At 44.2% G+C, this 26,523-nt stretch overlaps 1 protein-coding gene across 7 annotated transcripts in view; it reads right to left on the reverse strand.

Annotated features, from left to right (window-relative positions):
* The window catches only part of LOC112226980 (nuclear receptor coactivator 2), a 53,378-nt gene that overhangs the window by 3,366 nt on the left and 23,489 nt on the right, over positions 1–26,523 (reverse strand). For 4 of the 7 annotated variants that reach the window (XM_024391724.2, XM_024391727.2, XM_024391723.2 and 1 more), the window contains 17 exons: positions 26,159–26,262; positions 23,907–24,084; positions 23,278–23,475; positions 22,201–22,302; positions 20,910–21,050; positions 20,643–20,790; positions 15,345–16,656; positions 14,013–14,232; positions 13,460–13,663; positions 13,073–13,255; positions 12,740–12,863; positions 11,353–11,521; positions 10,416–10,682; positions 5,478–5,555; positions 4,718–5,207; positions 2,299–2,482; positions 1,354–1,558 (listed from right to left, as the gene is read on the reverse strand). In XM_024391724.2, the coding sequence (XP_024247492.1) occupies positions 1,354–1,558; positions 2,299–2,482; positions 4,718–5,207; positions 5,478–5,555; positions 10,416–10,682; positions 11,353–11,521; positions 12,740–12,863; positions 13,073–13,255; positions 13,460–13,663; positions 14,013–14,232; positions 15,345–16,656; positions 20,643–20,790; positions 20,910–21,050; positions 22,201–22,302; positions 23,278–23,475; positions 23,907–24,084; positions 26,159–26,262 (4,307 nt within the window). The remainder of the gene's footprint in view (positions 1–1,353; positions 1,559–2,298; positions 2,483–4,717; positions 5,208–5,477; positions 5,556–10,415; positions 10,683–11,352; positions 11,522–12,739; positions 12,864–13,072; positions 13,256–13,459; positions 13,664–14,012; positions 14,233–15,344; positions 16,657–20,642; positions 20,791–20,909; positions 21,051–22,200; positions 22,303–23,277; positions 23,476–23,906; positions 24,085–26,158; positions 26,263–26,523) is intronic. The other 3 variants (XM_024391729.2, XM_024391726.2, XM_024391728.2) reach the window with 3 other exon arrangements.

Here is a 26,523-nt window from a genome sequence, read left to right on the forward strand (position 1 = left end):
ATCTTTTAATTTTTTATTTTACCCCCCTTTTCTCCCCAATTTCGTAGTATCCAATTGTTAGTAATTACTATCTTGTCTCATCGCTACAACTCCCGTACGGGCTCGGGAGAGACAAAGGTCAAAAGCCATGCGTCCTCCGAAACACAACCCAACCAAGCCGCACTGCTTCTTAACACAGCGCATATCCAACCCGGAAGCCAGCCGCACCAATGAGTCGGAGGAAACACCGTGCACCTGGCGCCTGGTTAGCGTGCACTGCGCCCGGCCCGCCACAGGAGTCGCTAGTGCGCGATGAGACAAGGATATCCCTGCCGGCCTAACCCGGACGAAGCTAGGCCAATTGTGCGTCGCCCCATGGACCTCCCGGTAGCGGCCGGCTACGACAGAGCCTGGGCTCGAACCCAGAATCTCTGACCACTGCGCCACCCGGGAGGCACAATGTTTTTATTAAATATATTATTTCAGATGGAAAGTTGAAAGCTTCCAAAGTTTTGAATAGAAAAGGCCATTCAAGATAGTCGAAAGCCTTTTGGCATCAACAGCCATTATTGATAAATCTGTATATCTTTTTGTTGTTGTTGTTTATTGTATTAAACTGGCGTTCTTGTGTCTATTTTTAATAATTCCTGTTTGATTGATCTGTATCAAGTCTTGTAAGTTTTGTTATCATTTTGTCACAATTTATTAAACTTATGGGTTTATAATCAGCAGGGGACTACAGATTTTCCTGGTTTGAATATAATTGAAATAACTTTTTGATACATGGAACTAGGAAGCACTGAGTTGAATGACGTGTGTTGTCATTTGTGTAAATAGGGGGTGCTACTTTGTCTCAATGTTGAATAGATTTCTATGGAAAAGCCATTTCTGGTGCTTTTCTCTGTGCAAATGTTATAACAGTATCTAATATTTCTTCTTGAGTAATCTCTGTTTTTAGTGATGATACTTTTTCTGTTGATAACTGCTTCAGAGCTGTCAATTTTCAAAATCGCGTTGTTTCTAAATAGAGTTTGTATCTTTTAAAATTCTAACTGGTTTACAATGTATTTGTTTTGTGAGAGGTGAGATATTTTACTGCTTTATTTGCCATTAAGTAGTATTCTTTATTGGAGTTTAACCTGTAGTTGTTGGCTCTCTTCAAAAGTAAAAGATCGTAGTTACGAAATTGTATTTTCCTTCTTTAGCTTGTAAAGATTTTTTATTGGCTTTTTCTAAGATGGTGTTCTTTTTTTCTTTCATTTTAATTTCTAAATTAGATTTACCTTTTAGTTTCTCTAAAAGTACCTCTAAATGATAAAGACAAACTAAAGTACACAAAGGAGTGGGTGGAACTTGAACTGGACACACACACACCTGCTCAGGGTCCATGGAAGACAGGCTTCCTGTAGGCATGGTCATCTGGCCTGCTGAGCCTTGGTTCATGTTGTTCATGCTGCCGTTGGAGGCCATGGGGACACCCTGTATGTTCATGTTCAGGTTTGCGTTTATGCCGTTGTACATTCCACCATTAGACTGTTGGGGCATGTACTGCTGAGCTTGAGACTGTTGTGTGAACATGCTGAAACAGAGCATGGAAATCGAAAGGTACATGTTCAATCACAGATTTGACCACAGGTTGATGAAAATGTGTATCATGAGAGCATACTGGATACATCCTACAGACAGTGTAGATTCATGCAGAATCAAAATATAAGTATATGATCATAACCATGACAACTAAATACAAAGGTTAGCAGTAGGGTTGCAAAATTCTGGTTTTCCAGAAAACCTGGATGAAGAATTACAGATTTCTGTTCATTTCCTCCTGATTCAGAGAATCCTCCAACCAGGACTTCCTGGAAACCCTTTCCGAAGTTACTTGAATTTTGCAACCAAAAGGCTTCTTAACAGCTTCTACCCCTAAGCCATAAGACTCCTGAACAGCTAATCAAATGACTACCCAGACTATTTGCATTGTCCCCCACCCTTTTACACTGCTGCTACTCTCTGGTCATTATCTATGCTTAGTTATTTTAACGCTTTAGCTCCCGAGTGGTGCAGCGTTCTAACTCACTGCATCTCAGTGCACTACAGACACCCTGGATCGAATCCAGGCTGTATCACATCCGGCCGGGATTGGGAGTCCCATAGGGCGGTGCACATTTGGCCCAGCATCGTTTGGGTTTGGCCGGGGAAGGCAGTCATTGTAAATAAGAATTTGTTCTTAACTGACTTCCCTAGTTAAATAAAGGTTAAATAAACATTTGACACGTGATAAAATTAGATTTTGATCCAGGTAGAGTTGCCAGTCAGTCTCACCTGTTTCCTGACATGTTGCCCTGAGGCCAGCCGTTCAGCTCAGAGGAGGGCTGGTAGGAGGAGTTGGCCTGGGCCTGCTGCTGCATCATGGGGCTCTGGGCGTGATTCATGCGGGGGGACATGAGGGGGCTCTGGGGGGTGGTGGCTCCTGTGAAGCCTGCGTCCTGCTGCTGCTGGTTTATACCTGACAGAACCAGGGAGGAGACATTTGTTATCAGTACTGAGGGGTGGAGAGTACAGTAGACGTTACCTAAACATTAATTTAATTGTCAAGATAAGATTGCTTGAATGCCAGTCTGTTTTTTCCACCATTCCAACTCCTTGTCATTCATCGTCATGCCATGTTTGGCTTGACAATGACAGAAATGGAATTGCCAAAAGCACAAATAGAGACCGGGCTCAAGATAAGCTATGTGTTGTAGTTGACTACTGCAAATATGTTAATGAAGAAACAGAAATACATGAAGAGCCAAAGTAAAGTACATGCACTTGGTCAAAAGTAAAGTACATGCACTTGGTCAAAAACGTGGCACAATCAAATCTATACAGTCACATGAATGGGTAAGAGAAGATGAAAAATATGACAATTCTACAGCTCAGCCACCACCAACATCTATGTGAACACCAACATGAAGCAATCTGATAATGCTATTAGTAATTCTTATCCCTGTATCATATGTAATGGATTGTTTTGACTAACATGACAGAAGCAATGAGTTAATACTATGGATCACAAGTACTCTGATATCTTTAGGTAGATATACCTGTGAGATTACATGAGGCATACACTACCAGTCAAAAGTTTTAGAATACCTACTCAGTCAAGGGTTTTTCGTTATTTTGACTTTTCGGCATTGCAGAATAATAGTGAAGACATCAAAACTATGAAATAACACATATGGAATCATGTAGTAAACAAAAAACAGTGTTAAACAAATCAAAATGTATTTATATTTGAGATTCTTCAAATAGCCACCCGTTGCCTTGACAGCTTTGCACACTCTTGGCATTCTCTCAACCAGCTTCACCTGGAATGCTTTTCCAACAGTCTTGAAGGAGTTCCCACATATGCTGAGCACTTGTTGGCTGCTTTTCCTTCACTCTGCGGTCCAACTCATCCGAAACCATCTCAATTTGGTTGAGGGATTGTGGAGGCCAGGTCATCTGATGCAGCACTCCATCGCTCTCCTTATTGGTCAAATATCCCTTACACAGCCTGGAGGTGTGTTGGGTCATTGTCCTGTTGAAAAACAAATGATTGTCCCACTAAGCGCAAACCAGATGGGATGGCATATCGCTGCAGAATGCTGTGGTAGCCATGCTGGTTAAGTGTGCCTTGAATTCTAAATCAATCACAGACAATGTAACCAGCAAAGCACCATCCCTTCTCCTCCATACTTCACGGTGGGAAATACACATGCGGAGAGATCATCCGTTCACCCACACCGCGTCTCACAAAGACGTGGTGGTTGGTGCCAAAAATCTCAAATTTGGACTCCAGACCAAAGGACACCTTTCCACCGGTCTAATATCCATTGCTTGTGTTTCTTGGCCCAAGCAAGTCTCTTCTTCATATTGGTGTCCTTTAGTAGTGGTGTCTTTTCAGCAATTCAACCATTAAGCAATTCCTGAGGCTGGTAACTGTAATGAACTTATCCTCTGCAGCAGAGGTGACTCTGGGTTTTCCATTCCTGTGGTGGTCCTCATGAGAGCCAGTTTCATCATAGCACTTGATGGTTTTTGCGACTGCACTTGAAGAAACTTTCAAAGTTCCTGACATTTTCCGTATTGACTGACCTTCATGTCTTAAAGTAATGATGGACTGTCATTTCTCTCTGCTTATTTGAGCCGTTCTTGCCTTAATATGGACTTGGTCTTTTACCAAATAGGGCTATGTATATGCCCCCTACCTTGTCACAACACAACTGATTGGCTCAAATGGAAAGAAATTCCACAAATTAACTTTTAAGGCACAATTGAAATGCATTCCAGGTGGCTACCTCGTGAAGCTGGTTGAGAGAATGCCAAGAGTGTGCAAAACTGTCATCAAGGCAAAGGGTGGCTATTTGAAGAATCTAAAATATAAAACTTTTTGGGTTCCTCCATGATTCCATGTGTGTCATTTCATAGTTTTAATGTCTTCACTATTATTCTACAATGTAGAAAATTGTAAAAATTAAAGAAAAACGCCTGAATGAGTAGGTGTTCTAAAAGGTTTGACCAGTAGTGTACTATTTCATTTGGCAGCTGTTCAGCTAAACCACTATGGATTATGTATGAGAAACAAATACCACTACAGTCATGCAACTACCAAATTAAACCCACGTATGATTACAATTATTATCAATTGAAATTAAACCAAAGCTGTGACAGGAAGCCACACAGCGAGGTGACCGGGCAGCATTATATTACAGTATACCTGAGCTGGGAAACTGGAAGGCACGGTGTTGCTGCATTTGTGGATTCACTACGGCTCCAAACTGGCCACCTACGTTTCCCATCATCCCTTGCTGGTTAGCTAGACTCATCTGGGAGGAGCCATGCGAGATTGGGGAGGAGTGGAGAGGGGAGAGGAGCTGCTGAGCCCCAGGGAGACCAGGGGACAGCGGGGGGAAGGGGCTGGTGGAGGGTGGCGGAGACGTAAGACCAGTACCGTAGCTGGCCGGGTAGGGGAACTGCTGGGGGTTTGCCTGGGGGATCCGAGGGTTGGTGACCATGGAACCGGGGGGCATGCCAGGGGACTGTGAGGGCTCCACTGCCCCAGCCGCTGAAGCCATGTTGGGGGGGGCGATGAGGCCCTGGGCCCGCATCAGCATGGCTCTCTGGTGGACGTGCTGCTGGCGCTGGCGCAGGATGTTACTCAGGTACTCCCTCTGTCTCTGGGCCAACATCTGAGCATTCAGGGTTCCCTAGGAGGACAGACAGACAAGACACATTTAGACTTTAGGCATTAGGGTGCAGCCCAAATGGAACCCTATTCCCTATAAAGTGCATTACTTTTGAACAGAGCCCTATAGGTCCTGGTCAAAAGTAGTACACTATATAGGGAATAGGGTGCTGCCAAAAGAAGTACACTATATTTGAATTTTATTTATAGGGAATAGGGTGCCATTAAGGATGCAAACTCACACACGCATGGAGCTGTAATAATAATGATCTGCTACAGTATTCTGACTAACCTGGTTGGGTACACTGGGTCTGAGAGGTAGGTTCATGTTGGACACACCCATCTGATTCATCATTGGCTGACGATTCTGCTGAGGAAATTAAAAAAATACATTTTTTTGTTGTTGAATTTAACCGACTTAAACGTGTTAATTACATAGCCCTTGACATTCTATTAGACCCATTACTTGGTGAAGTCCAAAGACATTTATGATACTGCACTTTATTGATAATGTAATAAAATCCCGCTACGACCTCTGATGAGCGATCAAATAGGCAGTCTCAATACAGGACTAAGATGGATCCTACTATGCCAGCTCTGATGCGCTTCAGATGTGGCAGGGATTGCAAACTATCACGAATTACAAAGGGAAACCCAGCCACGAGGTGCCCAGTGACGCGAGCCTACCAGATGAGTTAAATGCCTTTATGCTCGCTTTGAGGCAAGCAACACTGAACCATGCATGAGAGCAATAGCTGTTCCGGACGACTGTGTGATCTCGTTCTCTGTAGCCAATGTATTGGTATTTTCTATTTTATTAGGATCCCCATTAGCTGTTGCAAAAGCAGCAGCTACTCTTCCTGGGGTCCACATAAAACATAATATAGAACATCATTAGACAAGAACAGCTCAAGGACAGAACTACATACATTTAACAAAAAGGCACACATAGCCTACATATCAATGCATACACAAACTCTAAGTCAAATGTGAGTGAGCCCTTTAAACAGGTTAAAGGAAAAATCCACCCTAAACACTAATTCCTTTCATTTACAGTGTTAAATAAAACTAATATATGAGAATATTTTTTGCGAACAAATGTTTCATTTTGGCGTTATAAGGTTGGTGGGAACCTGGAAAATCGTTGTGGAAATGTGTTGCAGCTCAAGTCAACTACAAAATACACAATGCAATGCTCTCTATCTATGGGCTAACTAGGCAGGTAGAAAGCAAACATAGCTACACACAGTAATACCAAAGACAATATCAGCATGTAACATAGCTAGGTATCTGTAAAATCACCTAAAAAAAAGGCACTATCAATTTAGGAGTCTACAGTCTCGCCATGTTCAACCTAACGCTCAACCTAACATTCGAAACGACATATATACTTAAGGGGATGGGAAATGTTGCCCATGCTACGTCAATGGGCCACACGGTGTATTCTGGGCGATTCTGGGACAAGGAGCTTTGGAATCGTGAAATCACATACTTTAGAGGAAAATAAGCACATTTCTCGACATACACACTGACTTTGAGAAGGGGTTGCATGATGATTAGCTTAACAACTACGTGAAGCAGCATTACAAAGTGGACACGATTGGTCGACAGTCTGCTGGGTGGGACGGTATACATTCCTTCATTCATTCATTCATTGGACTCCTCTATCTACTTTCTATAATATCTCTGGCAATGGCACCATGCAATGCACCCTGGACTAAAGTAGCAGACAAATGGGAATAATGTGCTAGACCCTCCGTTATATTACACATTTCTCGAGGTAGGAATATCGTTAAAATATGATCAATGGCTCATTCGAGAGAAGACAACCTCCCGAGTTATGACATCAGTCAGTATTGAAATCTATGATGGACGTTTTCGAGATCTAAAAGTGGTATTCCTATTAACTGCCAGTATGGTGAGAGCGACTATCACGGTGCTGCGTCATACCGGACGGATTTCTCCCTGCTTGAAGGCCAATAACTCAGATACACAAGAAAACATGCAATTATCCAGGGAATCAATCATATATTACTCAGAGATGCACAAAAACGATATAACATTCAAATTGGGTGAACCTTTCCTTTAACATTCACAAGGCCTCGGGCCAGATGGATAACCAGGAGGAATACTCATAGCATTCACTGACCAGCTGGCATTCACTGATCAGTGTCTTCACTGACATGTTCAACCGCTCCCTGACCCCATCTGTAATACCTACATGTTTCAAGCAGACCACCACAGTCCCTGTGCCCAAGAATGCCAAGGTAACCTGTCTAAATGACTATCGCCCCTGTAGCACTCACATCTGTAGCTATGAAATGCTTGGATGGTCATGGCTCACATCCACACCATCATTACTAAGGAATTAACTTAAATGGCCCACACACCAACAAAGCCTCATCCCCCTCAGGAGGCTGAAGATTTGGCATGGGCGCTCAGAACTTAAAAAATCTGAGATCATCTTGACTGGCTGTGTCACAGCTTGGTATGGCAACTGCTTGACATCCAACCGCAAAGAGCTACAGAAGGGAAGTGGGTACGGCCTAATAAATCACTGGGTCCAAGCTCCCTGCCGCCCAGGACCTCTACACCAGGCAGTGTCAGAGGGCCCTAAAAATGGTCAAAGACTCTCTGCTACTGCAAAGCAAGCGGTACCGATGCGCCAAGTCTGGAACCAACAGAACTCTAAACAGCTTTAACCCCCAAGCCATAAGACTGCTAAATAGTTAACCAAATAGCTACCTGTACTATCTGTATTGACCCCCCTTTGCACAAACTCTTTTGACTCATCACATATACTGCTGCTACTCCTTTTTATCCATGCCGTTGCCTAGTTAATTTACCCCTACCCATATTAACGTTTAGTATCTACCTCAATTACCTCATACCGCCACACATTGACTCAATACACTGTGTATATAGTCAAGTTTTTGTTCCTCATTGCGTATTTATTCCTTGTGTTATTATCTTTCTATAAGTTATTTCTCTGCATTGTTGGGAAGGGCCCCTAAGTAAGTATTTCACTGTTAATCTACACCTGTTGTTTACAAAGCATGTGACAAATCTATCAAATGAACCTACCAGGTACAATCCCAAATCCGTAAACACAGGCACCCTCATAGATATCATCCTAACCAACCTGCCCTCCAAATACACCTCTATGGTCTTCAACGAGGATCTCAGCGATCACTGCCTCATTGCCTGCATCCGTAATGGGTCTGCGGTTAAACGACCACCCCTCATCACTGTCAAACGCTCCATAAAACACTTCAGCAAGCAGGCCTTTCTAATCAACCTAGCCCGGGTATTCCGTCAGTAGATGATGCCTGGTTATTCTTTAAAAGTGCTTTCCTCACCATCTTAAATAAGCAGAGTTCAGTGTGTCAAATCAGAGGGCCTGTTGTCCGGACCTCTGGCAGTCTCTATGGGGGTGCCACAGGGTTCAATTCTCAGGACAACTCTTTTCTCTGTATACATCAATGATGTCGCTCTTGCTGCTGGTGATTCTCTGATCCACCTCTACGGAGATGACACCATTCTGTATACTTCTGGCCCTTCTTTAGACACTGTTAACAAACCTCCAGACGAGCTTCAATGCCATACAACTCTCCTTCCGTGGCCTCCAACTGCTCTTAAATGCAAGTAAAACTAAACGCATGCTCTTCAACTGATCGCTGCCCGCACCTTTCCGCCTGTCCAGCATCAGTACTCTGGACGGTTCTGACTTAGAATATGTGGCCAACTACAAATACCTAGGTGTCTGGTTAGATTATGAACTCTTTCCTCTCACATTAAGCATCCCCAATCCAAAATTAAATCTAGAATCAGCTTCCTATTTCACAACAAAGCATCCTTCACTCATGCTGCCAAACATACCCTCGTAAACTGACTATCCTACTGATCGTTGACTTTGGTGATGTCATTTACAAAATAGCCTCCAACACTCTACTTAGCAAATTGGATGCAGTCTATCACAGTGCCATCCATTTTGTCGCCAAAGCCCCATATACTACCCACCACTGCGACCTGTATGTTCTCGTCGGCTGGCCCTCGCTTCATATTTGTCGCTAAAGCTACTGGCTCCAGGTCATCTATAAAAATCTTTGCTAGGTAAAGCCCCACCTTATCTCAGCTCACTGGTCACCATAGCAGCACCCACCCGAAGCACACGCTCCAGCAGGTATATTTCACTGGTCACCCGAAAAGCCAATTCCTCCTTTGGCTGCCTTTCCTTCCAGTTCTATGCTGCCAATGACTGGAACGAATTACAAAAATCAATGAAGCTTGAGACTCATATCTCCCTCTCTAAGTTCCAGCTGTCAGAGCAGCTCACAGATCACTGCACCTGTACATAGCCCATCCAAATACTGTTATTTATTCTTCGCTCCTTTGCACCCCAATATCTCTACTTGCAAATTCATCTTCTGCACATCTATCACTCCAGTGTTTAATTGCTAAGTAGTAATTATTTTGCCACTATGGCCTATTTATTGCCTTACCATTTTACCTCCCTTATCTTACCTCATTTGCACACACTGTATATAGACTTTTCTATTGTGTTATTGAATGTATGTTTATTTATTCCATGTGTAACTCTGTTGTTTGTGTCGCACTGCTTTGCTTTATCTTGGCCAGGTCGCAGTTGTAAAGGAGAACTTGTTCTCAACTGGCCTACCTGGTTAAATAGAGGTGAAATAAATCAAATTAAAATTGACAAACATTTGATTTGAGTCATTGCTATAAAATAGTTTAGCCATTTCTCAAACTCTCCAGCAGGTGGCAGTAGAATCCTCAGAGTTTACTGCAGAAACTGAGTAGACAATTAACAGTTAATTTCAGATGTCCAGTTCAATGTTCTTAAATGTCCAGTCCCTTTATGATTTTGACAAGGGAGAGGGGCAAGGTTGTTCAATTATCAATGTCAATATTGCAAACTACTCATTCCAAATACCATTTCAAGCTTTAGCTTATCAATTGTCCTTTTCAGGTCAGGACTTCTATATGCCCTATGATTTACATTGAGGGCTCTAGGGGTGGTGTGTCTGATTTTGAAAGAGGCAAGTTTGTATATTGTGCCTTAGGTCTAATATGTAAACTTTGTAAAGCATTTATCATTTCAAACATAATTTCAAGCTTTTTTAAACGTTTCTTTGCAGATGAAGAAATTCATTAGGATAGGGCCTATATTATTAACAGTGAGGGCTCCAGGGATGGTGTGTTGCCCTACCAGCTGTCCCTGTAGTCGATGCTGCAGCTGCAGCCTCAGGTTGTTGGGCTGGGCAGGCACCGGGCCTCCTGGTCGGGCAGGGAGTCGGAGCATGGGGTACCCCATCCGCTGGCCCATCTGACCGGGCATACCATGGAAGCCAGGGTCCTGCTGACTCATGTAGTTACCCTGTGCCATGCTACCAGCATGGGGGTACTGGCTATACATGGGTGGCTTCCTCATGGGTGACTCCTGATTGGCATACTGCTCCTGCGCCACTGGCTGGCCCTACAGAGATCAAACCAAGTAAGAAATTGCAGGACATTAAAAAAAAGCTACCATAGGTCAGTGTTCATTTGGCTGTCTTCCTTCCGTTAATAAGCAACGGCTTGCTTCAGCTTGCGTCAGTTAATTTGAGATTTTGTCGTTTCTACACCAACTTCCTTAATATCTCAATCCATTAAAATGACAGAACCCACAGCAACATACAAATTCCCTTTAGACCTTAGGGGACAGCTAACTACAGTACAGCAGTCAGTGAATTACAGTACTAGAGTAAGGCCTCAAGGGAAAATGAGCAGAGTCCAGCTGCCTGCAAAAGGCTTGTTGGCCTAGGCCATAGAGTTGGATAGAGGGCACACTTGGACCAAAGCCTGTGTTAGCATGGACAGCGCCATTGAGGGCGTACACCATTTTGAAGTTGCCATTGCAAAGATAGGAGATAAGCTTTCTAGTACAGGGTTTCCCAAACTCAGTCCTGAGCCCGCGCCAGAAAACATTTTGGTTTATGCCCTAGCACTACACAGCCGATTCAAATAATCAAAACTTGAATCACCTGTGTAGTGCTAGGGGGAAAAAATAAATGTGCCCCCAGAGGGGCTTCAGGACCAAGTTTGGGAAACCCTGCTCAAGTACATATCTGTGGACTGTGCATATTATTGTGGCTAATAGAGATTACCTGACTAATCAAAGTGGGGATTCCCAGGGCGCGGTCAATCTCCTCCAGGCCGTCAAAGTCTTTCAGCACTGAATAGAGCTGGCTGAGCAGGGCATCCCCGTCCGAAGGCCCCTCCCCAGGCCGCAAGGGAGAACACAGCACCTCATCCTGGGAGTTACCGTAAGCCTGTCTGTGGGGAACACAACATTTCATTACATTAAGGTCATTTAGCAGACGCTCTGATCCAGACAAGGTTCAGTAGGAAAATACAATCACATATCACAGTTATTGCAAGTAGACCCTCACGAGGTAGCCCCTATCAGTAGAATCGGTGGGAGAAAAAGTGTGGGTTTTAAATGCAAGAACACAACACAAGGTCTGAGGTGAGGTCAAACAGACTGGAAAGGGCCGTTTGGCCAAGGAGATCACCACGGTGAATCATCTGCTTCTCATCATACACACACCATCATGTGCATACCATACCACTGTCATTTTCACTCACTCAACAGCCCCTGACTGAAGTTGTTGGAGCATGTGTCGATACTGATAGGATTGAAGGAAAGGGGAGTGCTGCTCTCGGATCAGCTTTATACATTAAAATATTTCCTTAACATTACAATTATTTCACAATACGGACGCCGGATCAGCGCCTAGAGAGATCACCTATTGAGGTGTTTTTTTCCTAACGTTTACCCAATTAAAATGCATAAAATCACAGATTTGGCACATCATTGCACACATGTTAGGCTACACATCTTGAAACATGTTGAGACACATTACAGACAGTAGCCCACAAGTAGCAAAATATAATGCAACTGATTGAACATGAAATGTATTTCAATACGACTGAAAATAGGCCTCTTACTGTTTATATTTTAATGCAGTCATCTCAGTTTTAATTTAAAGCATATATTTATACAGTATGTTGTTTGTTTGTTTGTTTGTTTGTATCAATTGCAAAGACATTGGCATCTTTGTATTTGTAGTCAACTTTGTTCTAAAGTTATCTATCGGTGGTCACAGAGATGGATAAAGCATGTGATTTTATGTTTAGCAGAGATCTATGTATAAAGTGATGTGGGAGGTAAAAAAAAAGCACCCATTGATGCACTTCTACAAGTGGTCTGAGGCAGGCGTTAGATTACAAGCTTTTGAGTACAACATTAATATCAATGGTTTTGGGAAACAGCTCGGAGATTTAACGATGCTCCTACTAAGATTCTTACGATGAACTTAGCCTTAAGATGCTTTTAGTAACCTGGGCCCAGAGTAGGTTCAGACTGAGTTTGTTTAGTCCCAAATGGTACCCGATATAGTGCGCTACTTTTCAAAAGAGTGTGTCAGACAGCAGAGAGGTGTATTGTACGGTCACTGAGAGAAGGGGTCTGTACGGTGTGTAGCTAGTTACCGGTTCTGGTTCCCATAAGGCCTGTGATCCACTGACATCATGCGGTCAGGCCACGGGGCTGTCTGATTGGGCAGTGCTTGCTGTCCTGGGTAGGGAGGACCAGCCATCTCCATATCGGATTGCACTGTTCAACAGACATTATGAAAAGACTCAGAATAACTTCAATTATGGGCTTCATATGGCTCTAGATGGATACAGAGACAATAGAGACGTTTGTGTGTTTGGAGAAACGGCGGCAAGTTGTGAATGTGTGCGTGGAAAAACAAGGGCAAGGTGTGCGTGGAAAAACGGGCAAAGTGTGTGTGGCGAAAGGTGGGCAGCACCAGCACCTACCGTTTCCCATCATCTGCATTGGGACCATCTGTCTGGGTCCAGGCTGCTGGTTGCTGGGCCTCATGGGGACTCCAGCTGATAAGTTGGGCACCATGCGACCATCAGGCCCCATTCTCTGCTGCAGAGCATGGCCCATTGGCCCCTGAGGACCCCAACCCTGCTGCATGCTAGCCTGGGGCAAGCCTGGGACAGGGGGAAAGAAGTGATCCTGGCTCAGCTTACAAACACTGAAACTGGACCCTACGGTCCCTGGTTAAAATTAGTGCACTATATAGGGAATAGGGTGCCATTTGGGACTGATCCTATATCTAATAACACAGAGCACATCTCTTAAATTTGCACTAGACATTTTGATGGTAATGCTTAATGAATTTTTAGACGACTCACCTGGGTTGCCCATGTTAGACTGGTTCTGCAACATTCCGTGGTTTCCCATCATGGCTTGCTGCTGCATGACAGAGTAGGGGCTGCTGTTCCTGGGAGGAGGGAAGGGTCGGGGAGAACCATGGGCAGACATGTTGGACTGATCCAGGGACATACTGCGGACAGGGGGCCGTTGGCCTAGCTGACCCATCCTGGGACCATTGGAGTCTGGGAGCACAAGACAGAAAAAGTTACACAATCATCTTACTAAACGATACTGGCTTGACCAAACAATCTTTTCCCCAAAAGTGGAATAAAGTATGTAGAAGTTGCCCCTAACTAACTGCTGACACCGGGTCAGATATTCTTTATGATGAAGGTTATTAAGATTTGGGGAGGGTAAGCTGATCTCAGATCTGTGGTTAAGGGCTACTACCATCTCATGCTACTTGGGTTGCTTCTCAAATGGCACCCTATTCTCTATACAGTGTACTACTTTGACCAGGGCCCATAGGGAAGAGGGTGCCATTTGGGATGCAACCTAGAACAGATAAGAGCAGGGGTGTGGTCAACTCACGTCCTGGGCCTATGCCTGGGAAGGCCTTCTGCTGTGTGTTGGTGCCCGTGGGACTGCTGTTGTTCTCTGTCATCTGCAGGATGTCGTTGATGATGGACTGCTTGTCTACGTTGGTGGGCAGAGACACGGGTCTGGACTGCTGCTGGTGGTGCTGGCCTGAGAAGAGCTGCTGCTGCTGGCGACACTGCAGATCATCCAAGATGTCTTCCAGCGCACTAGACTGCATGCACACACAGAAAGACGCAGACAAGTCTTATATGCATTAGAGTAGACTTCAGGACCAGACATGAGTAGGATAGTAGAATGTGGGAGACAGTGTCCATGAGCATTTAGAACATTTAACTACTATGTACATAAATAATATATAGATATTATGGAACATATTTTCCAGCGCAGGAAAACACAATACTCCACATTCAAATGTTGATTGCCTTCCAATCAATAAAACCAGTGCATAGCTAGCCTAGGCTAATTACTGTACCCATCATCACTGAGAATGAGCTACATTTTTCATTTAAATATGATAGCAGAGAAAAAGAGAGAGAGAAAGAGGCCTACAGACAGGAATGGAATCTTCCTGCTCAAGCCATTTCATACAGGCAGGCCAATGAATAGAGGGGAGGATATAAATAGCAAGCTGAACTAATGAGGTCATGTATGATGTAAGGCTGCTCTGCCCTCCGATCCGCACGGCTCCCAGCTCTACTCTGCCCTCCTCCCTGTGCACTGCACGTCTGCATGCCAGGGTGACCTGCTGTTGGTTAGTTCCTGTTCCATCTCCTGCCTCCTCTCGGGCAGTGTCCCGATTCTCTAACAATCTCCCAAAGTGTGCACTTACACACTTCCAGTCATGATCTAAAAATATTGGATTGGAGTAAACATTGACTGAAGTGGAGTCTTCACCATTGTTAAAAATGGTGTGTACAAGTGCACCCTTTGGGAAAACTCACATATTGTGGCTATCCTAAAAGAGATCTGTGAATGTAGTGTATTTCGGGAGATTTTCAAAAAATATATATGGCATAAAACAATATGTTACCTTATGCTCAATATTCTCATCTGAGATGAATCTCTGTAGCTTCCCAAGAGGAAACATGTAGCCTAACTTACAACTAAAGGCTGTAGTTTTTACCTCCCCATCCATCCATCCATCTCTTATCCCTTGAACACAGATTTACTACAATCTCTACCTCCTACTTCAGACTCTCGATCAGTGGTTGTGTCCCTATTCCCTATAGCGCACCACCTTTGACCAGGACCCATAGGGGGAATAGGGTATCATTTGGGACGCAGCCAGTGTATCATGACCATACACATTGTTGCTCTACTGACCTGGTCTGCCATGTTGTATCCCGGGTCGTGCTTCTCAGTCTTCACATTGGCCAGCTTCATCTCTGTCCCGGGCTCCATCTTGATGCCTTTCTCCTGCATGGTGTTGTCATCCTTGTCCAGCAGGTAGCGCAGCAGCGCGTTGTCCTTCTTCTTGGGGCTGATGGACTCCTGCTTGGTGGCCATCTCAGCCATGGTGGCAGCCATACTGTCTGGTCCTCCCTGGTCCTGCTGGCCCTGACCCAGCTCCTTCCCCGTGGCCTCAGCTGTCAGCTTGGCCAGCTCCACCGGGGACGTGCTGTTCTGGAGGAGTCTATGGAGGATCTTGTGTTTCTCCTTCAGCGTGGTGGAGTGGTTGTTCTGGCCACCTGGTCCCATCCCGGGATCCTTACAGTTGGGCTCCCCTCCCCCAGGGGCTCCGTGGGGCGAGCAGGGCTCCATGTGCTCTGACTTGTTGGTGAGTAGCTGCAGGAGCTTGGTGTGGCCCTTACTGTTGAGGAGCTTGTTCTGGGCCTCGGTTAGCTCTCCTCCTGATCCTCCAAAAGGCTTGAGGGTGTCATCTTTAGACTTCCTCTGCTCCACGTTCTCCCTATCCTCCACATCTGGCTGGGACTGCTCCCCGTACGCTCCAAACATCTCTATCTCTCTCTCAGACGTGCAGCTGCTGCGGTTGGCCAGCTGGCTGGAGTTGGGGTTACTAGTGCTGCTAGCTCCACCACTACCAGGGGGACTCTGCATCTGCAGCATGCTGCCTGGCTTCCTGTCTGGTGACCCTATGGACTGCCCCTGCTGGGAGACCCCGTGGCATTCGCTGAGGGCCTGAAGGGCGTTGAGGGAGCTGTTACCAGTGTAGACACTGTGGTTGTTCCCCACCCCTGTGCTGTTACACACCCCTAGTGGAGAGTGCAGGCTGCCCGTTGGGGAGAAGGGTCCTGTGGGAAGAACGTGGGGGCAACCCGCCACACTGGGGCTCTGGCGGTGGCGTGGGGACACCATGGTACCACCGCCACTTTGACCCCCCTGAGAGGTCACACTGGGGCTGCCCTGCGACGGGCTGTTCATCCCCATCTTGAGTGCATAGTTGCTGTTACCCCGAGGAGTGGGAGAACGGTTCATAGCCCCCTGGCATCTGTAACGTCCACCCATGGTGGCCATGTTGGTATTGCTGCCAACCATTGTGTCATGTCCCCCCAACCCTGGGGACAGCCCACCCACACTGGGAGGAGTCAGTGAAGACACAGTGTTCATTGGCTGCTTCCCCATCCCCTGTCCCTTGGCAGACATGTCTGGGTTCATCCCACACATCGTCTGCTCCCTGGAAGAGGGCAAAACAAATAGACACACAGCTTTAGGGATGGAGATGGATATAAGCATAGTCTCAATCCCAAATGGCACCCTATTACCTATATAGTGAAGTGATCACAGCCCTATGGGCCCTAGTCAGAAGTAGTGCACTATAAAGGAAATAAGGTGCCATTTGGAATGCAAACATACTTAAGGAAGCCGTTTTCAGTCATTCTGGTTAAACTATAGAAAAGCATAAAATGGCATTCACTGTCAACATTCTCCTTTCACACAGTACTACTTCCATGACGGACACTGATAAAAGATAATGTAGGCGAATAACTAAAGTTCCCTCCTATGAGACAGCGCAAATGCCAGTGGAGTCTCCAGTCCCCAGCTATAACGCAGTACCCACCGAGTACGCACCGAGTACGCACCGAGCGGGCTTTAGCAGCTTCAGGCACAGTTAAAAACACAAAGGCGTCATTGTGCACGGCACTGAAGCAACATTATGAGTTTCAGAATTAGACAAGAAAGCGCCAAGTTTGCAGTTGATCCACTCATTCTCAACAACAGTCCTGTTATTGTTTCCTGTTCCTGTCGAGCTCTGCCCCAAGGCCGCCAGATAAACGGGTGAAACACTGGGGTTGCTTCCGAAATGGCACCCTATTTCCTTGATAGTGCCACTACTTCAGAGTGCACCTCACAGAGCTCTCGTCAAAAGCAGTGCACTATACAGGGAATAGGGTGCCATTTATTAGCTGTGGCAAGGGATGAGCTGAGCCACCGTTGTGTGGATGCACCCATAGAAATAGAATCAGTAGAACGGCCCAGGGTGCATGTCAATGGCTGCTGAGGCCCAAACATTGGGGGTTGAACTAGAGCAGGGGTCGTCAACCTTCTCTTGCCCAGGGACCCCCTCCCAGGCAAACCAGTGACCCCAAACATACGTTAGCATTTTTTATGTCATGACTTATCAGGTTAATGATAATTGCAAGGTAATCAACATTTTAAAAAGGAATAGATTTGGAAGATAATGTAGGGAGGGAAAAATAATGACACTATAATTGTAAACAGTAATATTGCCTATTAGCTTGAAAAGTAACTCCAAACACATTTTTGCAAAGAGCAGCTGTTTAAACAAATGTTAGTCATTTGTCCAATTCAAGAAAGCTTACATACACTACCATTCAAAAGTTTGGGGTCACTTAGAAATGTCCTTGTTTTTGAAAGAAAAGCACATTTTTGTCCATTAAATTAACAACAAAATTATCAGAAATAAAGTGTAAACATTGTTAATGACTATTGTAGCTGGAAACAGCCGATTTTTAATGGAATATCTACATAGGTGTACAGAGGCCCATTACCACCAACCATCCCTCCTGTGTTCCAATGGCACGTTGTGTTAGCTAATCCAAGTTCATCATTTTAAAAGGCTAATTGATCATTAGAAAACCCTCCTGTTAGCACAGCTGAAAACAGTTGTTCTGAATAAGAAGCAATAAAACTGGCCTTTAGACTAGTTGAGTATCTGGTCCATCAGCATTTGTGGGTTCGATTACAGGCTCAAAATGGCTAGAAATAAAGAACTTTCTTCTGAAACTCATCTGTCTATTCTTGTTCTGAGAAATTAAGGCTATTCCATGAAAGAAATTGTGCAACGCTGTGTACACAGAACAGCGCAAACTGGCGCTAACCAGAATAGAAAGAGGAGTCGGAGGCCCCGGTGTCCAACTGAGCAAGAGGACAAGTACATTTGTGTGTCGAGTTTGAGAAACAGACACCTCACAAGTCCTCAACTGGCAGCTTAATTAAATAGTACCCGCAAAACACCAGTCTCAACCTCAAGTGAAGATGCGACTCTGGGATGCTGGCCTTCTAGGCAGCGTTGCAAAGAAAAATCCATACTTCAGACATGCCAATAAAAAGAAAAGATTAAGATGGGCAAAAGAAAACAGACACTGGACAGAGGAACTCTGCCTAGAAGGCCAGCATCCCGGAGTCACCTCTTCACTGTTGACATCGAGATGGGTGTTTTGCGGGTTCTATTTAATGGATCTGCCAGTTGGACTTGAGGAGTCTTTTTTTTTTTTTTTTACAGTAGTGCATGTCATATACTCCAGTGAGTGTAATTGACTCCAGTTAGTGTTATTTGAACTACAGTTGAAGTCAGGCGTTTACATACACCTTGAACTAATATATTTAAACTCAGGTATTGTGAAAAACTGACATTTAATCCTAGTAAAAATTCCCTGTCTTAGGTCAGGTAGGATCACCACTTTACTTTAAGAATGTGAAATGTCAGAATAATAGTAGAGAGAATGATTTCATTCCGCTTTTATTTCTTTCATCACATTCCCAGTGGGTCAGAAGTTCACATACACTCAATTAGTATTTGGTAGCATTGACTTTAAATTGTTGGGTGAAACATTTTGGGTAGCCTTCCACAAGCTTCCCACAATAAATTGGGTGAATTTTGGCCCATTCCTCCTGACAGAGCTGGTGTAACTGAGTCAGGTTTGTAGGCCTCCTTGCTCACACACGCTTTTTCAGTTCTGTCCACAAATGTTCTATAAGATTGTGGTCAGGGCTTTGTGATGACCACTCCAATACATTGACTTTGTTGTCCTTAAGCCATTTTGCCGCAACTTAGGAAGTATGCTTGGGGTCATTGTCCATTTGGAAGACCCATTTGACATCAAGCTTTAACTTCCTGACTGATGTCTTGAGATGTTGCTTCAATATATCCACATAATCTTCTTACCTCATGATGCCATCTATTTTGTGAAATGCACCAGTCCCTCCTGCAGCAAAGCACCCCCACAACATGATGCTGCCACCCCCGTGCTTCACGGTTGGGATGGAGTTCTTCGGCTTGCAAGCCTCCCCCTTTTTCCTCCAAACATAACGATGGTCATTATGGCCAAACAGTTCTATTTTTTTTTTCATCAGACCAGAGGACATTTCTCCAAAAAGTATGATCTTTGTCCCCATGTGCAGTTGCAAACCGTAGTCTGGCTTTTTTAATGGCGGTTTTGGAGCAGTGGCTCCTTCCTTGCTGAGCGGCCTTTCAGGTTCTGTTGATATAGGACTAGTTTTACTGTGGATATAGATACTTTTGTACCGGTTTCCTCCAGCATCTTCACAATGTCCTTTGCTGTTCTTCTGGGATTGATTTACACTTTTTGCACCAAAGTTCTTTCTTCTCTAGGAAGAAGAACTCTCTCTCCTCCTTCCTGACTGGTATGACGGCTGCATGGCCCCATAGTGTTTATACTTGCGTACTATTGTTTGTACAGATGCACATGGTACCTTCAGGCATTTGGAAATTGCTCCCAAAGATGAACCAGACTTGGAGGTCTACAATTTTAGCTGACTTCTTTTGATTTTCCCCTGATATCAAGCAAAGAGGCACTGAGTTTGAAGGTAGGCCTTGAAATACATCCACAGGTACACCTCCAATTGACTCAAATGATGTCAATTAGCCAATCAGAAGCTTCTAAAGCCATGACATAATTTTCTGGAATTTTCCAAACTATTTAAAGGCAGTCAACTTAGTGCATGTAAACTTCTGACCCATTGGAATTGTGATACAGTGAATTATAAAATGAAATAATCTGTCTGTAAACAATTGTTGGAAAAATGACTTGTGTCATGCACAAAGTAGATGTCCTTAACCGACTTGCCAAAATTATAGTTTGTTAACAAGAAATTTGTGGAGTGGTTGAAAAACAAGTTAATGACTCCAACCTAAGTGAAAGTAAACCTCCGACTTCAACTGTATATTAGGAGTTGTGAAATGAAGCTGACATCGTTATAAATAATATTCTTATTTTCTACTGTAGATAACTAACAAAAATATTGTTTATGTTGTTGCAAGCAATAGAACTAAAGACAATGAAATAAAAATAAAAACATTCACATTTTTATATTTTCGCAGCTCCCCCTGAAGTACCTCTGTGACCCCTGGTTGAATAACCCTGAACTAGAGAGAGGTGGTGTTCAGAGGAGACGTACCTCTGGAGGATGTGGAGGGACATGTAGAGCTGAGGTTCGTTGGTGGCAGGGGAGCGCACCAGCTTGCTCTTGGTGTGAGCCGACACAATGGTACCGTCGGACAGGGAGAAGCGATACAGAGGGCTGAACGCATGGCCCTGTCTCAGGACTGGAGGAAGAGGGATGGAGAGAGTGAGAGATATGGGGGAGAGAGATGTAATGACATGCTTTCAAATTTGGGCATTCATCAACTGAGGATCAAAGGCCTAGAGATCCCGTGAGATGTACCTTCTTGCTGATGCTTTTTGGCAAATGACATCTCCCCGTCGTTCTGCAGGTGGAACATTTGGATACATCTCCTGACCAGGTCCTCCCAGCCTGGCTTCATGGAGGCTCTCAGCAGACTGGTGTCCAGCGACGTGATCTTACCTAAGATTGAAATGCTAAGTTAGTTTCCCCAGCTTCAATCAATGAAACTTTATTTTATTAATACATTAGCATGTTGTCACAAAGTGATTTACAATTACCCTGCCAAAAACCCGAACAGCAAGCAAAAAGAAGCACAATGCTTCATTGCATTGTCTTACGTCAGATCGCATCACTCCTACGCGACGCTCGTCCCTCAACCCATCTTTCTTGTAGGACGTGGAACTCAGCTCTAACAATCAAGATTATGCTCATCTGCCTAACACTAGTTCCTAATTCTGAAAATCACTCCACTCTCGAAAGCTATGACGCACTAGCGATTACGACAAACCATGCTGCAACTAGCAGCCTAGTGCAAGCTTGTTTGAATGGCCATACAGTAGCTAATTTGCCAGCTTGTTGATTAAGTTGTAAGGCACCAAAGTTATGGGACTGTTCTCAAAAATCAGCATCTGATAGCTGGAACTGTGCCTCGCTACTTTGTATCATTTTGCCAATGCGATAACGTAGCAGAGAGCAGTCAGCTCTGCTGTAGAACTCGGTGCACTAATCACAACAGGTATCATGAAGACTGCATTAGCTAGAATTTCACTATGCTTAGTGGGCGTATTCAACATTGAGTATGTGAATTGGCATCGTTACCATTGATTTGAAACCGGTTCAGCCAGCAAGCAGACACATTAGCTAGCCAATTTTTGTGCACATTTTGAATTTCATAAATACTGATTCTACCACCACAAAACACCTCAACTAGACTTGGATTTAGATGAAGTGAAGAAGTGCTCATGAAAAAAGTTACAGGTTTATAGTTTTTGGTAAGATTCACTCTGACTCTTGAGGATGAAAGGGGGTTCAGTGGACGATATCACCTTGGTAACATTTTCAAAAGTTAGGACAGCACATTGTAGACAGACTTCTTTTTAGCTATCCCATCAGTACTTGCAAGTTATCAGACAAATGGCCTTCTGACATGAGACAATGGCTTCATTGCGCATAGGCTATTCAACTGGTGTCAGAATTGTGATCCTAATGTAGATTTCAAGCAAACATTGAATGCGAATGATGAAACTCTGAGACCCAACCCACAGAGGTGATGAGACTTACTTAGAACAGGTGAATACAGTACAGTAGCAAAGTGGTAGTTGTCCCCTACCTTGGAGATCCTGCCTGGTGGTAAAGCTCTCGTATGTTGGGAGCATGGGCCTCTCTTTGACAGGAACCCTTCGTGCTACGCATATCAGGCAAGACTGGAAATCTTTACAAAGAGAACCAAAAACAAACATATTAAAAGCTTTACCTAGAAGTAGCCCAAGTTCATGAACATGACCTCCAACTTATCCTCTTGGTTGGAGGCGGTAGGTGATACAACTTGGCGATGTTCAGTTCACACCCTGCCTCAACTCTCCTGGCTACTGTCCTTACTCAATATCAACACGTCTCCATTGAATTTGAAGCTATGATGCGGTTTCAATGTCAAAATACATTTTTTTTTGCAGAATATCTTGGAAGCAGTGGTGGATGGACGGCGGTACTAAAATTAGACAAGACATATTTCCCTGGGAGCTCCAAGGGAAAGGAGGAAGTGGCAGACACTAATTAGACGTCCCATGGTCCTCTCTGAGGATGCGTCTGACGGATGACAGGAATCTAAAGGAGGACAGGACACTGGAGAGACGGAGATGAACGGAGAGGAAAGACACCCAACCCCACAGAGCTGTATTCACTAGGAATGAACAGAAACAAACAGCCCGAAAAGAGGAGGGACTACCTGCACATGTCCAATAAGGAAAGCTGGTTTTTCCATTGTAAAATGTTTTGCACTAATGAACACGACCCAAGTCTACGATTTCTGTCCAAACCAAAGCTTCCACACTCCAATATGGCTGACCAAAGTGTATTCTTGTGATAAGCATACTAATAATAGCATCCAAAATTGGAAAAACTCTAAAACGAATCATTTTAGTAATGTAGAGTGTAGTGCTCTTGAAGAGCACATATAACATCTGACACAAACATATTAATGTTCCATGTTGGAACTCAGATAGAAGACATCATTCCAAGAGTTCAGCATTAACCCCTCATGGGAAGACAAGGGAGTGGATAACTGATCATAAAGGTACTTCATGATGACAGTAAACATCCTTTTTCTTTTATTCACCTCTTTTATGGCAATCATTGAATTTTCTTTAGTTTTCAACTCAAGTTTGATGGTAAACAAAGATTTATGTACCTTCTCCCTCCTCTTTGATGGACTTTGGCTCGGACACGGCGAAACACTGCATGGTCTCATACTTCTGCTGCACCTCCTGGTCCTGGGGCTCCTGCTCACCTCCTTCCCAGGGCCCGTGGGGGTTGACCAGCATGCGGCAGTTAAACGTGTGGCTATTCCTGTTGGGATTCTCACTGGACCGCGGTGCTCTGCAGTTCACTAGGGGGCACACACAGTGGGCAAAAGGTCAAAACGATCAACTTACTGTCCCCATTGGCACCGAATATCAAATCATAATTTCCTGTCTCATTCATGACTGACTCATTCACTGGCGATCTAAAACCTTCATAAAGAAGGTATGACAGCAACCCATGCTTTGGATTTGTTTACCTGGCCACTGTTTCAAATGCTATCTTTTTAGCATTTGTGACACAAATCCAATGCAAGGCAATGGTACCTACATTAGCATTTTCACACTTCATGTTCAACTCAATTAAATTACTTATAGATGATTTAGACAATCGCAAAAGTGTATATATTTGATAGATGGGTCACAGTGAGTGTGAGTGGGTACATCTCAACTCACCCAGGGACTTGGGCAGCAGTGATGGATTGATAAAGGAGTGAGAAAAAGGTGTAGTATAACTCACCGAGGGACTTGGGCAGAAGGTTCTTGATGAACTCTGCGTGGTCTCCTACGTGCAGGACGCTGTAGACGCTGGTGTTCATCAGCTCCTCCTGGTTATACTGCAGGTACTGGGTCACGTTCTCCGACACAAACACAATGTTCCCCTCCATGTTCACCACAAAGAAGAACCCGTCCAGCGCCTGTGGAGAAAGGCATTGGGAGAAGATGAGGTTTATTAGAAGAAAAATACTTAACTGATACATACAAGACAGAAATGTGTATTTTGATATACACAAAAACACCCATTAGGTCGGCGAGGGAGTAGAGGAAGAAGGTTATTAGTGAATTGACAGAAACTATAGACAGATTATCGAAAATGGGAGAAACATCAGCTACCTTTGGTATATTCTGGGTTGTTATCTATTGTGTCCCAAATGATGTTCTATTCCCTATATAGTGCACATCTATGGACCAGAGTCCTATGAGGCCTGGACAGTAGTGCATAGGGAATAGGGTACCATTTGGGATGCAAGCATGGTGTTGATCTAGGGTCTGGGTTCCAATGGGTTAAGAGGAGATTTATGTGATATTACTGAGCCATTAGCCAAAGTGTTCTTAGAGCCATTAGTGAGGATACAAAATAGAGAGCCATCATCTACGGAATATTATAATTATTTTTTTAAACACCCGTATGTATCCATTACGAAGAGTAAAGGGCATAAGAAGTTAAGTTCCACACAACATTATAGTCAATTACGGCTGAGCAGCACAAAGCTCCCATACTAAAGACATGCTTCGAGATCAAAACATTAGCAGGTAATGATCGGACGTAAAATGGGCTAGCTAACAGCATGTGAAAAGTGAGTCTTAGTTCTAAATGGCACCTTATTTCCTTTATAGTGCACTACTTTTTACCAGGGCCCATAGGCTTCTGGTCCAAAGTAGTGCATGATATATATGGAATAGGATGTCATTTGGGATGCATCGTGGGATTCATCATTAAAACATGACGGCACGCAAGTCGGAATATAACCATACAGTATAACCATGCATTACTGCATAGCGAACCGACTCAACTGAGAGCATTGTATATCAACAGGCTCATCATCCTCAGTGAACTAAATAGCTTAGAGAAAAAGAAGTCTCAGCCAGAGACAGTGTGTGTGTGTGTGTGTGTGTGTGTGTGTGTCTCTCTCTCTCTTAGGACGGGAGAGTGTATACAAGACAGCTAGGCCATTAAATGCATTCCCTGAGCCTAAGCCTGTAATCGCTTATTCTGGCCTGGCAACAATTCACTGTCATATTAGTGGGTTTGGGTTGTACACAATGTAACTAAACTGCAATGACAAATGGGCCAAACTAGGGTAAAACTATGCTTGAAAACACTAACATGATTAAAATAGGAATACTCTTCCTCTATCAACGTGCTTTATCCATGGTGCTACAGCAGCTATTCTGTGTGCAATAGAAAACACAGTTGGAACTCCACATAGACAGAAACGGGTTTTAAAAGCTATGATTTCGGGTAAATCGCCTGTCCTCTTGGCAGCTACAGAGAGGTTTCTCAGAGTTTGCTTTATGGCCCATGGTTGGTTACCGCCAGGACTGATGAGTAATCCTCTCCTCCACCACGTCAGCAGCCCGGCTGTGAATTGTCCCTGCTCCCAACCTGCACCACTTCAAACAGCGCGGACAACCGGCCGCAGCAGTTATATTTAGAGTCTACTGTGTCAATGCCATGACGTAGGCCATTTCAAATGGCACCCTATTCACTATGTGGGGAATAGGGTGCCATTTGGGACGCAGACACTGTCTGAATGCAGAAACGTATGAGCCAGAGGGAGAATAAATACCCACTGACAACAGATTAGACAGAACTGGAGAGTAACACTGGCAGCCACTCGCTGATTACCACTTTCCCTGCATATAGATAGAGGGACCCCTCTGTCTGTCGTCAAATGAGGACCAGGCTAGTGCATTGGTGAACAACTTGTCCTGACGAAGACCCAGTTTTGAGTCGAAATGTTGTCTTATTACACATTTTGGGAGCATTATACCAGTGTGAGGATTTACTTTTTCTTCTATCGTGCATTACCAAACTTGCAGGGGCGTTAGCTACAACCCTATGCAGGGGGAGTTATACAACCCTACATATTTTAAATGTGTCGATTTCACAAGTCCTGCTAATCATGTGACTTGTGTGTGTTCAAGGTAAAGGATCACATGATCCAAAGTGAGTCAGTGTTGTGAATAGTGTGCATTGCTCACACCCACCTCGAGCATCATTGGTCCAAGAGCGTCTTTGTCAATAACACTTTGGCCTGTTGACGAGACGTGTGCTTTCTGTACCTCCTCTGCATTGGTAGTAGTTGTTTTCTCTGCAGGGTTGGAGAGAGGGGAGGGAGAGAGTGAGGGGGGAGAGGGAGGTTGTTGGACATGTTTCACGAGTTAACATGTAATCACGTCAGCCCCAGCACAGCCATTGCAAAGGGAGTGTTGTGTTGAAAGAAAACATGACTAGTTAAATATACCATAGTCTAAACAAAAATCCTGAGATGGGAGGATCAAAAAGACAATGAGAATAATTTGTCATTCAAACTAACAGAATCCTGTCAACAGAACATTATTATTATTTATTT

The sequence above is a fragment of the Oncorhynchus tshawytscha genome, linkage group LG28 (assembly GCF_018296145.1).
Source record: "Oncorhynchus tshawytscha isolate Ot180627B linkage group LG28, Otsh_v2.0, whole genome shotgun sequence".
Lineage (NCBI taxonomy): Eukaryota > Metazoa > Chordata > Actinopteri > Salmoniformes > Salmonidae > Oncorhynchus > Oncorhynchus tshawytscha.